The sequence below is a fragment of the Danio aesculapii genome, chromosome 7 (genome assembly GCF_903798145.1).
Source record: "Danio aesculapii chromosome 7, fDanAes4.1, whole genome shotgun sequence".
Taxonomy (NCBI): Eukaryota; Metazoa; Chordata; class Actinopteri; order Cypriniformes; family Danionidae; genus Danio; species Danio aesculapii.
In genome coordinates this window covers 14,911,061-14,927,941 of record NC_079441.1, presented here as the reverse complement: position 1 = coordinate 14,927,941, position 16,881 = coordinate 14,911,061, and the positions used below count along the sequence as shown (strand labels likewise).

General features: G+C 33.8%; 1 protein-coding gene across 1 annotated transcript in view; it reads right to left on the bottom strand.

Annotated features, from left to right (window-relative positions):
* Window positions 1-16,881, bottom strand: part of nav2a (neuron navigator 2a) — a 98,460-nt gene that overhangs the window by 78,084 nt on the left and 3,495 nt on the right. The window contains 4 exon segments of the mRNA XM_056461087.1: window positions 10,643-11,026; window positions 14,854-14,937; window positions 14,939-14,960; window positions 15,638-15,750. Coding sequence (XP_056317062.1) covers window positions 10,643-11,026; window positions 14,854-14,937; window positions 14,939-14,960; window positions 15,638-15,750 — 603 coding nt within the window.

The following is a 16,881-nucleotide window of genomic DNA, read 5'->3' as shown; positions in this document are numbered from 1 at the left end:
CCTTTCAATACACACTTTCTAAACTCTCTCACGAGTTTGTTTGCATTAGTGTATGCGTGTATATAGTTTGCATGTGTTTGGTCCAGTGCTGAAATATATTCTACGTCTCTGCTCTTGTGTGTGTGCGTGTGTGTGTGACTGGCTGAAGTTTTTGCCGGTGTGCTGGACTGTTTGCTGAAGAGGGAGGAGGCTAAACCAACCACCCCCTTCCCCAAAACACACACACACATGCACAAACACAACCCCCATCCCATGAGCAGAGCCTGAAGGGGCAGCACACGAAAGAGAAGAAAGAGGGGGATGAGAAACAGAGAAAACCGGAACGAGAGCTCAGAGAGGAGAACTAATGCACAACTGCTGGCTATTATTCAGTGGCTGAATCTGAAAATTGTAAGTTTATACTAATATAAATCAAAGTCAAATGCCCAAATCAAAAAGTCTAAGTGAAGCGCTCCCATTTAGCATGCACAATTAATTTAAATTGACAAAAGTGACTTTATTTACTTTATTAATGCAAGTAAAGTGTGTAATTTAATGTTTCAAATAAATAAACTGTCAAAATATGAGTGAAATAATTTATTACACGTCTGTCTGGAATACCTGATTTTGATCGGTCAGTCGCGACATTCCTAGGTATGTTATTCCGAAATAACAACTGCTAAATAACACAGGCTCATCCAGTTACTTCGAATCATCTTGGCCGTCAGTGAATACGTTCAAATTCATGTACTTACAAACACATTCCTATGCATCTGCTTGTCTGTCACCCTGTGTTTTTTGACTGTTTGGTGCCATCTTGTGAATAAATAGGCCAATAGCTAGGCTTGTGTATTTATTCATCCAGTTTAGTTTCTATCAGCTTTGCGTTTTTGACTATTTGGCATCATATTGTGACTAAATAATGCGCAGGTTAGTATATGCTCCATCAGCTGTTTTCATTTCTGTTATTAGAGTATTCATAAACTATTATGGTTCAGAACAGTTTTTTGTTTGCAATTGTTATGCTTTGTGGCAAGAAGCCATGTAATAAGCAGGAAGAAGTATATCCATGATGGTTGTTTTTAAAAAATAAAGTCCTTTAGTTTTATACAACAGCTTCTAGTTGGGCTGCCGATAAGCTTGTCTGGCTTTATTCTGCAATAATAACCTTCTGGATGTACTCTATCCCGCTTATTTTGGCTCTCTGAAATGCTTGATTCTGACTGATCCGCCATGACATGAGGTATGTTACTCCCAGATATCAGCCACTAAAACTACTCACATAGCATAATACAGGTACTTCAAATCATCTTGACCGTCAGTCAGTAAGTTCACATTCAAAATTTATGCTTGTCTTACTTGTTTTTGAAGGTTTGGTGTAATCATGTGACTGAATTTAACGTAGGTAAGCGTCTGCTATGTTTAGCTGTTATAATTTTGGTCAGCTTTGCATTTATTTGAAGAATGAATAAACTATTATGGATCAGACCAATGTTTTGTGTCTAATTTCTATATTTTGTGGCAAGTAATCATGTAATAAACAGGATAAAGACCACCAAGAACGTGGTTTTCACAGAACAAAGCCCTTCAGTCTATTACTATATGTCTGGCAGGTTTTATTACACAATAACAACCTCTTGGATGTACTTTATACTGTATGTTACATATAAAATATCAAGTTATGTTTCTTTTCTTACCATTTTCAAAAATGTGTTTTCTGGTTTATATTAAAAGGGCTAAGGGTTCATTGCACACTAAGTCCAAGATTTTTGCACATTAAAAATAAATTAGACTTCACAATGTGTCAATCACACTTACATTCTCCTATGGAACTTCCGTTCGTTATAAAAAAATTGCATTGTGTTAAATTCTTTTCAGGTTTTCCTCACCTATAGCAAGCATTTTGAGAGAGGTTTTCACAACTCACAACCCCAAAACAAGCAAAAATAAAAATAAAAGGCTCTATTTTAATGATCTAGGTGCAAAGTCTGAAGCGCAGGGCTCAAAACCATTAAGGGCATGTCCAAATCCACTTTAGCTATTTTAAGGACGGAAAAATAAGCTCTGCGACGTGGTGCGTGGTCTAATAGAGTTGTGCTTATTCTCTTAATGAGTTATAGGTGTGTTTTGAAAATAAACCAATCAGAGTCTCATCTCTCATTCCCTTTAAGAGTCAGCTGTGTCGCGCCATGGCGCATTTGCTATTTACATGGAAGACTTTGTAAGTGGAAAAACTGAACGCTTCATTAGCAAGAAAACAGTTAAACAGACCATCTGCAGCGCGAGAATAAGAGAATGAGCCTCCTCCGAAGGCCGGATGCCTTTTCTTTCACTTTCACTCTTTCGTTGATAAGGAAACGTGTTGTACACACAGACATCCATTAGCCTACATAAATAATTTTGTTTGTTAATGGCAAAGATTTATTTCAAAGCTATTTCTAAATTCTCTAAAATTAATTTCCAGCAAACGAATAAATGAACAATAATAATGAAGTGTGGTCAAAAAACTGAGTTATATCCAAGCACACATGCTATGCCTCATATGGTCCAAAACCTGACAAGTGGACAAATCTAAGCTTCTTTTTAATAAAACAAATATGAATAAGCATTTAATAAATAAAACTACTACTAATAACATTATACAAAAGCAAATTGTCATGAATAAACTAAAAAAAAGGCCCCCGAGATGGAGAAGGCATGGAGGCAGTGGTTTTTAGATTTATGTAGAGAGTAATATTTATAAAAAATATTTTAATCCATTTAATTCTTTTTTATTTGTAAAGATATTTGCGTATTGCTCTACATCCTGTGTGTATTAAGCCATGTGTAAGCGAGGCGCACAACTAACGCACTCAGCTGGTCTATTGTGCAGTCTATTTTAGTTCCTCAAAATAGCAATGCGCCAACAATGCGCCTTAACACACCTCTTTTTTTAGACCGAAACACCCACGAGTCCACAAAGTGGCGCAAATGGATTTGCTATTTAAAAACATGGTGGAAAACGGGAAAATTGCGGTTGCGTTGATGTGAAAATTGCAACACATCATGGAAACATACAGTATCTTGCGCCTTATTGCACCAGGTGTATGATAGGGCTCATAGAATGTGACTGACTAAATTAATCAAATTAATTACTTAATTCACAGCACAAAGCCCTTTATGACAAACAAAGTGTGGAATATAAAGACAGATTGTGGTGGATGGTTGAGAACCACTGCTCTATTGTATGCTGGTTTCAATGCCTGGTGTGCATTGATTCCATTTTTTTAACGGATTCATTAACAAACATCGGCCTCAGTGTACAAAGTTTCTGTGCGTGATAAATAATGAATGTGATAAAAGGCATATGAAAATTTCTGACTCACTATGCAATGACCTTAAAATGTGATTGACACAACATGAGGTTGAATTCCTTTTTTATATACATGCAAAGGTTTCAGATGAAAATTTCAGATTAAGTGTGTAATAAACTTTACTATTAAGTACTGAAATAAAAGGACTTTTGTCCCGAATATGTAGTTAAAGTATCTGAGGTCATTAAGAATAATAGAATCAAGAAGTGAGTAAAGCCCTTTCAGATGCATCCCAGCACTGGGAAACACCCATACACTCCTGCATTCACACTCATACACTATGGCCAATTTAGCTTATTCAATTCACCTATAGCACATGTCTTTGGACTTGTGGGGGAAACCGGAGCATCCAGAGGAAACCCACGCGAACACGAGGAGAACATGCAAACTCCACAAAGAAATGCCAACTGGTCCAGCTGGGACTTGAACTAGCGACCTTCTTGCTGTTAGGCGACAGTGCTAACCACTAAGCCACTTGTCGCCATATCGAAACATACAAAAACTAAACTTAAAACTTAAACAAATAGCTTCATCTTTGCAAAACCTCCACCACATACAGTATTACACCATTGCCAATATTTATATCTTAAATACAAGGCATATTTGTCTATGCCTCAGAGTCACAATATGCAGAAATAAAAGCTTCTTTTGAGCAAAGATCATATTAATTCCATCACGACACCCATGACGTCATGTGACAAACCTGTCGCTCCATTATCAAAGTGCTGCCATGAATAGAGAAAGCAGATCCTATTTGCTCAGTGTATGTGTTCACACATACAGCAGCCTGAGGTGTATTTCTACAATAAGTCTCTTAAGCTGTCAGCCCTGAGTGAAAATAACCAGTTTGAGACATGAGAAATCAGATCCAGCAGCGGTATTATAAGAGTCTCTTTCAGTGGTTCAAACATGTTAGTGCACTTCATGATCTGCGCAGCATAAACCTGACTTCCCTCAGTGCTTGTATGACATTGTCTATTGTGCAGGAGATCCTGCAGGTTAAGAGACTTTAATCAAAGCATAAGGGTGATTCCTATGAGTGTGGATTGGCCTTTCAGTCAAGCGTCAGTGTTAAGGACTTCACTTTCCCAATCACACAATTACAGTAGTACAATACTAGATGTGTGATGGTGATGATGATGATGATAATAATAATAATAACAATAATAATAACAACAATTTATATTAATATTAATTAATATTATTAATTACATTTTATTAATGAGGCACTTTCTCACAACCCAAAGCTCCACAAAAATATTTAGGGTAATACCGCAGTTGTTTTTTTAATGTGCGAGCTGATATTATTGAATTTTTCAATTACTTTGCAAAAGCATTTATTGCATGATGACATATATAAATATAACAATAAATATATTTATTGCAATATAATTGACCCTTGATAAAAAACAAAAAAACAAATTCTTGTTTTACCAAGGGAAAATTACATTGTGGTCATCCTATTATAGTTTTATCCTCCAGCCAAAATAAAACATTTGCCATGAGTTAGAAAATCTGTTTATATGCATTTTTTGTTAGTTTTTTTGGCCTTTGGAGTTTTTTTTTTTTTCCATTTTCATGGTTTTGACCAACAGTCACCACTTTAATTAATCCATCCAAGTGTTCATACACATCCATACACATTTTTGTTTTATTAAAGTCATTATGAAATCAAAATTTACAATGTTTATTCAGCAAGAGCACATTGTTAGTCTAAGGGTGTGTGTCCACCGAAGTGTTTTGGCACTGCAGAAACTCCAGCTAAGTTTTTTGCTGTTGTTGTTTTCAATAAAAGCACCATGTTTTTAAACTGCTGGCTAGAGATGCAATGATTATAGATTTTGGTTGTAAGATTATAGTCTGAGGAATAATTAAGGTTTCACAGTTATCACGATTATAATCTACTCATTAATTTCAAAACACTACTAGATATTAAAGTGTATAAACTAGTGTATAAAGTGTTATTTATTGCTGCTCAGTAACCAATTATTACAGCACAAAATAATAATAAAAAACAAACAATAGTCCAATTCTCTTTGGACATAAAAATAAGTGAAAAAAGGTTTTTGGCACTTAAACAAGTGATAATTTTAGACTGAAAATAAATGACAGAACAACGAATAAATAAATAAATAAATAAATAAATAAATAAATAAATAAATAAATAAATAAATAAATAAATAAATAAATAAATAAATAAAAACAAATAGTATTTGTCTGATGTAAATTTAAGCTATTAGCTAAGTATTTCCCTTTTAAAGAGATCAAATGTAGTCAAAGGCTGCTGAACCTCTGATCAACACTGCACTTTTGATCAACTATATTTTGAAGCTGTTTGGTATTTTCATTTTGTATTTTTTTTCTCTTTGGAGTAGAAATGTGTATATTTCTTATAAGTATGAAGCTAATCGGTCAGTTCTTGTCACGTGACTCACGGTGCATTTGCACCATTCTTTCAACTAGGTGCGCCAGGAAAGCGTGAGCACATCACTCTCAATATGCGCTCAAGATAAGAAATAATGAACTTGCGCACGCAAAAGACGCGATATGTGAACGGCTATTAGTTAATAGCATCAGCCATAGTTAATCCAATCTGTGTGTGTATTAGCCTTGATGTACAAGCTTGGAAACTCTAAACTTGTTTAGTTGCAGCAGTTTTGTTCCATGCAGAAACACGGTGTTTAGAAGCCTTTATGATTAATTAACCGTGACAAAGTAAAGCGCAGTTGATAGTGAAATCGATTAATTGTTGCATCTCTATTGCCGGCTGTGTAGCCAGAGGCTGAACGTGCGTTTACATGTACATCGTTTTTTAAATACTTTGAGTTGGAGAAGCGCTCACAGCGGAGAATTTTTAGAAAAGCGCTTGTGTTTCTGCAGCGCAACATGCACTCTTAAAGTGAATGTTAATTCAAAGTTACAGCCCTGAATAAAGTTTATTCTGAATAAACCTGGGCAAACCACCCCATATCCCCCCCCCCCCCCATCCCCACCCCCCCATAATAAATATATTAATTTATTTTAGTAAATATAACACTTTATTCATATTTAATACAAATAAATGCAATTATTATTATTATTATTATTATTATTATTATTATTATTATTATACAATTATTATTCTAAATAAATAACAGAAAACAGTTTAACAAGTTTAACAATATTGACACGACTGGAGTCATATGCCAAGATCCCATTTTTTTTCCATGAATATTATGACAGTCTATGACAAAATCTATAGAATACAAAAAATATATGTTTTATAGAATTAACTGTTGTCTTAAACCCGACTTATGACCGACAATTGATGTTAAGTCTTACCTCCCTGAATCACCATCTCTCCTTACTGCTTCACAGCCATGCTTAGTCAAAATAAGATCATCATTATATTATATATAACTTATATATCTCATATCATATATAACTTGTATAACAAGCTATGTAATATATATATAGAACTTTGGTTTTGTTGACTTGCAACACTCGCTGCGTGCCAACATCTCTGCATAAAAGGCTGTTACTCCGGTTTTACATCAATAAGTGGTGCGTATTTTATCGTTGTGCATGTAAACAACCGGCATTCATACTAGAAGCAGCACGTGAAGTGCGCGGGAATTGTTCTCTACGTACATGTGTCAGTTTGGTTTCACCAGTGGTGTTTCGGTTGCACATAGAGTAGTAATCTTGCACGTGCAAAATACCTAACGTGTTTATTCAGGGATTAATATTTGCATAAAGTAAATCGTATCTCAAAGCTTTTACTGGGACACTTTTTTTTGCACCGTCTCCCTGTGCCTACTCAATATTATGATTCAGTTGAAAATACGTCATCATACACTGTAAAAAACATGCTGGGTTCCACACAATCAATTTGTGCTGGGACAACATGAAGGATTTAAGTTAACTTATTAGTATTTACAAATTTAAGTGGATTGAACATTTAAGATTTTCAGCTCATTTTAAATAAATTATTTTTTTTTGAGTGTAGTGAAATTAAAGTCTACAGAAACTATATCACACACCACAATATACAGTAAAATCGACGAGAACAGTGACTACATTTTGACATATCAAGTCTGTATTAATTAAATGATATTTTGCATTCAGACGTCAGGCAGCTTGTCACCTGACCTGCTCTCTATAATCTGCTAATGTTCGAGGCACTAGAACAGTTTGTAGAGCTCAAACCACACAGGACGACATTACAGAGAAATAATAACACAAGAGGTTTAAATTGCACATTAGCACAGGCAAGGTATGCAGAGAGCTTGTTTGAGCATGAAGGGGGTGTTAAATCGACCCTTCAATCTGAACACTCAGTACAGAGAAGACAGATGCAGAAATTACACTTTTATTCCTGCCCAAAGGGCCAGAGCTGCAAGGTGATAGTATTTATTGCATTTAATGTGCTCATCTGAGTCACTAAACATTGTATCTTACACACATCTGAGTTTAGATTTACCTGGGACAATTGAATTTGCTGAATTCATTACAATAATAAACACAGTCCCAACTCTTTTTTCTACCATTAATCCTGAGCTATGATGAAGAAGCAGCAAAGACAAGAGAAAAAAAAAGATCTATTTCAGATTGTAAGAGCCATATGTATAGAAATATAATTATTATGTAATACTGTCCAAAAATCTAAGGTTGGTATGTTTTTCCATGATAAAAATACATTGTTTTATTCAGGAAGTGACATTACAAATGTTTGCTACAAAAAAATGTATATAATACAAAAATAAATTTAAAAAGATACAAACAACTGAAATATTATGCAGCATATCCATTTTTAACAATGGTAAAACAAAAATCTTTTCCTAAACGTAAAATCTATCTTCTGATCAACTTATCCAATTACTTAAAAATTAAATCATGAAAATGTGTCATCATAAATGTAAAAAAAAAAATGGAAATAAATATAAAAATATGATATAAAAATATAATTATAATATATTATAATATAGAAAAGGTTCAATTTAAACCTTAGAAGTCACACACAGATTTGGAATCCTAACAAAAACAGTATTAGATGTGAGTCCATATTTAAAGAACCACACCGCCCTCTAGTGGCTTCAACTCTCTTGCTGATGATACACAGGGCAACTTTTTAAGCAATGTTTCTGGACAACTTTGGGAAATTATGCCATAAAAAGGCAACTACCTTACAGGGTAACTAATTAGGGCCATTGGTTACAGATGCAATAGTAATGTCCACTCTTAATAAAAAAATACCCAAGCAGCATCGCTTTGCAAAATTGTCCGGAAACATTACACAAAAAGTTGCCCCTGTGTATCATCAGCATCAAACTCAATACAAAACCACTTGCCAAAACCACTTCACTTCACTTTAAAAGTGTTGCCTAAGCCAGCTATTTTTTTTTATATATAAAATATACTTGAAAAGTCCATAAATGTCTAGATCAAAGATGCACAACTAGTGCATCCTCTGATGCCATGGCAGCCTCTGATTTGGCCCGCCATCTCATATAAGAAGAGAGGGAGAATGATAGGGATGGTTTCAAGATTGTCAATTCAAATTTAATGTAACCCTTTGTTTGTTTTACTGTTAAAAGCTTACTGAAATTAAATGGTGTAAATGAATCGGATTTGTTGAACTGTACATGCTGTCACCCGACAATGCAGAGACTTTGGTGAGCAAATCAAGGCAAAGGCAGATTCTGCTTGACTAGTGTATTTAGTATTGAACTCCACTATGTGATAAATATGATTGTTTATATTTGTATTGCAATACGTGATCATGAAAAAAGCTTTAATGTATACGATTTAAAGTAATGTTTTGTATTTTTTTTTATATTTTGAAATATTCTGAAATTGGAAATTACCCATGACAACATGCAATATGTAATATAGTTTGGTATATTTACCTTCGCCCCACATCTCTCAATGATATTTGGTTTTTGGCCCTCCATACAAAAATGTTTGGGCACCCCTGGTCTAAATGATATCATGAGCTAATTAGCATATTTGTGATGTCATGACATATTAGTCTCTTAAACTGATTTACTACTTATTTATACAGTCTATTTTAATACAACTAAATTCATAAACAAAAAAATGTATTGTCAGCTAAACACAGTCAAACGACAATAGACCCTTTTCACATTTCTGGGTTTCTCAGTAGAGGAAGGGGTCATAGTTGGGTAACTTAGGGCCAAGTGAATTGGAGAGTATAACACTTTTTTTACAATCCTATTTGCTCAAATAATAAAAGAAAAACTCCACGATGGTGTTATCAAGACTTTCAGAGAAAGGAAAGAAAAGTGTGAGATTGATAACGGCAGCCAGAGGAGAAAATATGTCAAATTTACTCTCAGCCCATAGACGCTGCATTAGAAACACCACGCATAAGCAGTAATTCATTTTTTGTAATTTAACGCAATTATGATAAATTACATTCATAAATGCATGTAAATGTTCATATGTTTTTAAAAGAATCTAAATATTGAAAACTTTCAAGGATTTAAGGATATGATATGACCGTTAAACTAGTCATAACAGTCTTGTGAAAAGGGTCCATAACTGTGCTTTCAGCTTATTTACATATAACATGACAAGAGAACCGTTTGTTCAACAAATTGATTTAAATCCCATCAAAATAGACTTTTTTTTAAACGCAAAATATATTTATCAGCCATTGCAAAAATCCACTTGTCAACTGAGTAAAATACTTCCTATTATGCCCCTCTCTACAAGACATCAGGTGTATAAAAATATATCAGAACACATATTTGAGTGTTTCATTAGAGTTCCCGTGAAGTGCTTTGAAATGTGTATTTTTAATTCAATGTTTGATGTATTTTAACTGAAAAATTAACAGAGGGTAGAGCATAGAGTAGCTCCTCCCCTTTAAAAAACAGCCAATAGCATTTCGTTTTGATCACAGCTCTGCCGGTGAGAGTGGTTGAGCTCAAGCGCATCAAATAAAAAAAAGCGAATGAGAAGTGTCTTGAAGTGGGCGGGGCATGTCAGAAACTAGAAAGTATTTGATTGGTCAAGAGATTTGATGAGAAACTGAAGTATGCAGTGATGTGAAAAAAAAGGGTTGATCGACTTATGCAGAAGTGACAAACTTCAAGCTTTGAATGTTTATATCAGTTTCGTATTTTATAAACGCAAATTCCTTAAAGCTGACAGACTGACACTAACATCTGAAAAAAATTATTCTGAAAAAAATATTCTAATATCACGGGAATACATACACCTTTAAATACAAACAATGATCAAAAGTGAAAAAAACTAAACAAAACAGGACCCTTCAACCAAAGACAACCCTCTTTCTCACTTACCCGCTGCTCAGCTCATCAGTGCGGGCGTTTTTAGAGAGCACATCTCCATCACTCATATATCCACTCATTTCCAGACCCACTCCTGCCAGCTCCAGATCCTCCACTCGATCCCCCAGCTCCAGACCACAGAGACCACTGCCCCGGGCTGCCAGCTGCTTCCGTAGTGGAGCCTGATACAGATAGCGGCCCTGTCCAGACGCCACACCTCCGCTGCGTGACTGATACCCGTTACCAACAGAGGGAGCATCTCCTGCTTGTAGACGGGGGCTGGACTGACCCATGCGACTGGCCCAGGACAGAGGCGAAGGTCGGGACGCCATGCTGAGGATGTTGCGACTGCTCATTTCTGTAGTCACGCCACCATCAAAAGTGGTTTCCAGTGTACTGATAGAGAGAAAAAAAAACATTTAAAATTAGGGCTGCACAATATATCGAAAAAATATTGGTAATCGCGATAATAGTATATGCAAGAAAACAAAGATTTAGAATTAGGGCTGCATAATATATAGAAAAAATATTGTTAATCGCGATATTAATATATGCAATATTCATATTGTAGTCACGCCACAATCAAAAGTGGTTTCCAGTGTACTGATAGAGAGAAAAAAAAAACATTTAAAATTAGGGCTGCACAATATATCGAAAAAATATCGTTATTCGCGATAATAGTATATGCAAGGAAACAAAGATTTAAAAAAAGGGTTGCATAATATATAGAAAAAATATCGTTAATCGCGATATTAGTATATGTAATATTCATATTGCAGCTCACGCCACAATCAAAAGTGGTTTCCAGTGTACTGAAAGAAATTTTTTTTAATTAGGGCTGCACAAAATACCCCCTAAAAAAATATTGTTATTCGTGATAATAGTACATGTAATAATCATGTTGCAGCTCACGCCACCATCAAAAGTGGTTTCCAGTGAACTGACAGAAGAAATTTATTAGGGCTGCACAATATATTGAAAAAATATCGTTAATCGCGATAATAGTATATGCAAGAAAACAAAGATTTAGAATTAGGGCTGCATAATATATCGAAAAAATATTGTTAATCATGATATTAGTATATGCAACCATATCATCAGCTCTCACCACCATCAAAAGTTTTTCTTTTCAGTTTACTGAAGAAAAAAAAATTAATTAGGGCTGCACAAAATACCCCCCCAAAAATATCATTAATCGCGATATTAGTATGTGCAATGTTCATATTGCAGCTCACGCCACCATCAAAAGTGGTTTCCAGTGCACTGACAGAGGAAAAAAAACATTTAAAATTAGGGCTGCACAATATATTGAAAAAAATATTGTTATTCGCGATATTATTATGCAATATTCGTATCACAAAGAAGTGCAATACATTAAGCTAATTTTATGTTCTGTTATGACTGTAGCTTGGATTGTTTTGGATCATTTTGGTGGTATTTTTATGTTTTGTTTTCTTTCTTTCATTTTAGATGGGCATGGGCAGTGATTATGACATGAAGTGCTATAGTTGACAGTTCGTTTTATTTAATTAGCTCAGAAAATGATCTATTACCTGTTTATTTTAGTATGATCATTATATAAATAATAATATTATTTAAATGCTGATGAAATAGCATTATGCAAGTGAGTTGTATCATAGAAATATAATTATCGTAACACTCAACAACAGCATTGCATATTTTCCTAAAAACATGCAGCTCTGTAAAAATAATTTAAGATGAAATGAAGAGAATGAATTCATGACCTGTCCTCCACTTCGATCGAAATTACGACTTTGTTTTGATAATTTCAAAGTCTCTTACGCTCAACAAAGCTGCATTTATTTGATTCATGTTACAGTTAAATAGTAATGTTATTAACAGTTTAAGATAACCATTTGCTGTTTTAAAATCTATAACAAAGTAATTTATTCTTTCGATGGTAAAGTTTTCCTGCATCATAAAAATGTTCTGCGTTATTACTCCAGTCTTCAGTGCTTCAATGCTTAATTATTATTAGTTGGTATTAATACATATTATCTTTGTGTGTAAATGCCTCTAATATTACTTTTGATTACTGTTGACTAATTTAATGCATCCTTGCAGAAAAAAGTTCATCAGTTTATCTCAAGCTTTGCCCTTTTTGTGTTCCACAAATATATTAAGAAGCAAATAGATGTTTTTTATTACAGTGCTTTCTAAAGTGTGACTTGACAACAACCTTCTGAAAAAAATTGCACAATGGTATCTATAGTTTCTTCAAAACTACTTTAGGTTTTTATTTATTTTGCACTATTTACAATGGCACTGTATCTCATTATCTAATACTGTAGTATTGTTCTGAAAACAACAGTTTCCATGATATTTTTCACCAATCAGCTTACATTTCAATATTGACCTAACTGTTAATATGAGGAGAGCTTTTATTCATAGAAATGAGTAACTGTAACAAATATCCCAACACCTCAGGAAAGAAAAATGTCCTGCTTCTCTCATTTTACCCTAAAATGGACTTTTCACAATTACTGCAGAACGCCAACATAGCAATGCAGTCCTGGTCAATTAGACGGAAGATCAAAACGAGGAAGAAAGCAGGTTTTAAGAATAGACTGAGGTGGAAAGAGCATGAGGAGCCAATAGAGACATTTATTAATTTATTAGGGAAATTTACAGTAAAAAGATTAAAGCTGAGGAGGATTGGTGCTTGTTATGGTCTCAAAAGAGAATAAAACGCCAGGAAAAGGTGATCTTTTATAGCAGCTTGTCTTTTCCAGTTTAAAGGGATAGTTCACCTACAAATGACAATTATGTCATCATTTACTCACCTTTTACTCTTTTTTTAAAAAAAAGAAGATATTTTGAAGAATGTTGGAAACCTGTATCCATTGACTTCCATAGCATTTTTTTTTTACTATGAAAGTGAATGGATACAGCTTTCTTCAAATATCTTCTTTTGTGTTCAACAAAAGAAAGAACTCATATTGGTTTGGATCCCGTGAGGTTGAGTAAATAGTGGGTAAATCTGCATTTTTGGGTGAACTATCCCTTTAAGTACACTAAAGAGCTGTCTTCTCCTTTGAAGTTGAACTGAGACTGAAACATCAGTCTGATTTTCATACTGATAAAAGTTTTATGAGGTTATTTGTTTTCGTTTACATGGACATTAGTAACTGAATTATTTGCCTTAATCTAAGTGAGACAATAATATGATTAAGGTGTTTACATGAGTTGCTTTTTAATGATCCTTTATGATATGCCATTTACATGTAATAACAGTTTCATGTAATTTCGGGTGTTTCATTATTTATTTTCACTTTAACTGCAGTCCGGCAGTTTCCCTTAATTCAGGAACACTTTATTCATGCCCCCGTGTGACAAACTAAATATGTATGCGTGTATGAAGTAGGACTGCTGGAAGAATGTTGTTTTAATGCAATTTGATACCCACGCCCAATGGAACCCATGGTCCTTCACTGACTCGGTAGGTGCAGCTTCATAGTGTTGGGTCAAACCCTGTGTGTAGAGACTATCCCTCTGTCGCAAATGCAGTGACAAGTCCTACATGATGGTATAGTTTGATTGTGGTGTTTACATGTCAGTGCTGCACTTCATATGCTGCTAAAATCAACATACTCCACATGTCTTAATTCGATTTCTGTTTAGTTTGATTATGACCTTAATCGGATTAAATTAATCAAAAATATCCGTTTACATCGTAGACTCTTAATCGGATATTGTCTTAATCATAATAAAATCATTATTGGTGTCCATATAAGCGTACTTAATGACAATGTCAAGATGTAAGATTTTCTTTTGTATCTCTTTATAACGTCCTGACAGAAAGATGAACATGTTTAATTTTTTTGGTTGGTGGAAATATGCATCTATTAGGAAACTTTTGTGCAGCTATGATAACAAAACTCCTGCTTTATGAGGTTTGTTTATACTTTTTCCAGATAGCTCCACCACCTCATTGATATCCCACATGACACTGGATGACATGTTTCTTGTCCATAACACAGCAAGACTTTTGAAGTGCATCGTGACAATTGCAACAGAAAAGAAAAAGGTATAGTGTGAACCAGAATTAGCCACTGGATGTGCTTCTTGTGATGGCTACAGCCTATACTGCAGTTCCTCAAACCAGAAAATGTTTCAATTCAATTCAATTCAATTCACCTTTATTTGTATAGCGCTTATACAATGTAGATTGTGTCAAAAAAGCTTCACATAAAAATGTCTACCTGTGCGTGATTTGTGTCCCCCGCAAACTGGACATGGTCTCCTCTAGATTCTGCCGCAGGTCAGCGATGTTTTGACAGTCCTCAGGCTCTGGTCTCTGGATCTTCACCTGAAAATAAGTTGTTTACATTTTATATGACATAATTATTACAACTTCAATATTCAAAATGTTTGGGATGAGAAAGATTTTATTATAAGGAAATTAAAGTTTTAAAGAAATTATTTAAAGTGGTGGTAAAGATATTTATAATATAATATATAATATAATATAATATATATATAATATAATATAATATAATATATATATAATATAATATAAATAATAATAATACACACACACCACACGCATACATATACATACATTACATATATATATATATATATATATATATATATATATTATATATATATATATATCTATATATTATATATATATATGCTTTTTGCATTTTATCCTAATCTTTATTTAATAAAATAAGTAAATTAGTAAATATAAAAGAAACTAAGTCAATGATTTAACTAACATTAATCCTTATTGTAAAGTGTGAATCTGAAGTGTATAAATATAAAACATTCATTTGTAATACATTCAGTTTTAATATGAGTTCAAATTATTACTGTTTTACTGTATATTAAATTTTGAATCAAATCTGAGATAAGAGATTTCATTAAAAATATATATTACAATTCTATAAACCTTATATTGCTGTAAAAAACATCAGAACTATCAGATGATCAATTACTTCTACCAGATTAATGCTGAATGAGAAATGAATGAAGTGTTACCTGACAGGTCCTCAGTAGAAGACTGGTTGGTTTTACTGAAGCTGCCAGAGTCACTGCTGCGACACCCAGAGCTCAGGTTTGTGCCCATGTTTCCATCTGCCTCATTTTGAGTCCTAAAATCACAAGAGTAAAAATGACATTCACATCCTTTTCCTTCGACATTCGAGTCAAGAAGTCAAGGCCTGACTAGAGGAATCCTTTATAGAAAACAAACACAGGTGAAGAGTCTGTTTAAGGAAATACCAGTCAAACGCTTCACAGCTGAGCCTGACGGGGAGTCACACACATCTATGAGCACGCATGAACATGTTGCTATATGTTGCTATAACTAGTTTAACAATCTGTCACTTAACTACAGAATGCATATAAACTTACTACACTTCTGTTTTGGCATGAACCTTTATCAGTCTATCCAAAGAGCATTAAACTCCAATTCAATAAGCTAATTCTGCGCTAATCTTTCCAAATTTGAGAGTACAAAAACAACAACTCAAGGCTTTCTGATTGGTTTTTAACATTTAGGTCTGTTTTTCTTTTATTCAAATGTTTTTAAGTTTTAAAAGTTTGTTGACATTGTTAAAAAATACTGTATAATTTACAGTAACTTACTGGCAATTTTGGTTGCCAGTAAGACTGTAAATTTACAAGCACACAGTAAATTGAATCGGCTTTCAGCTATTATGCCTCTCACTGCTGGAATCAGCTTCCAGAAATGATCAGATGTGCTCCAACATTAGCACATTTAAATCAAGACTGAAAACATCTGTTTAGATGTGCCTTTACTGAATAAGCACTGTGCTACGTCCGACAGATCGAACTACTATGTTTTTCTCTTCATTTCATTATTTTATAAAGTGTTTTAACACATTTTATCTGTTTTTTCAATCATTTTTATTATTTGTTTTTATTTCTCTTATACTTGTTTCTTTTATTCCTGTTCATGTAAAGCACTTTGAATTGCCACTGTGTATGAAATGTGTTATATAAATAACCTTGCCTTGCCTAAATTAATGAATTGTAATTTATAAAAATACTGCATAATTTTAATTATTACTCAGTGTGCTTGTAAATTTTAGTTGCCAGTAACTTTGGTTGCCAATAAGTTACTGTAAATTATACAATAATGTTTTACAGTGTGCTTTTTCAAAGTCCAATAATACTATTTGCCTTTTAATGTCATTCTCATTTTAGTATTTACTAGTATTTGTTTACAGTAGTAAAGTTTAGGCTTAATATCTGAAATT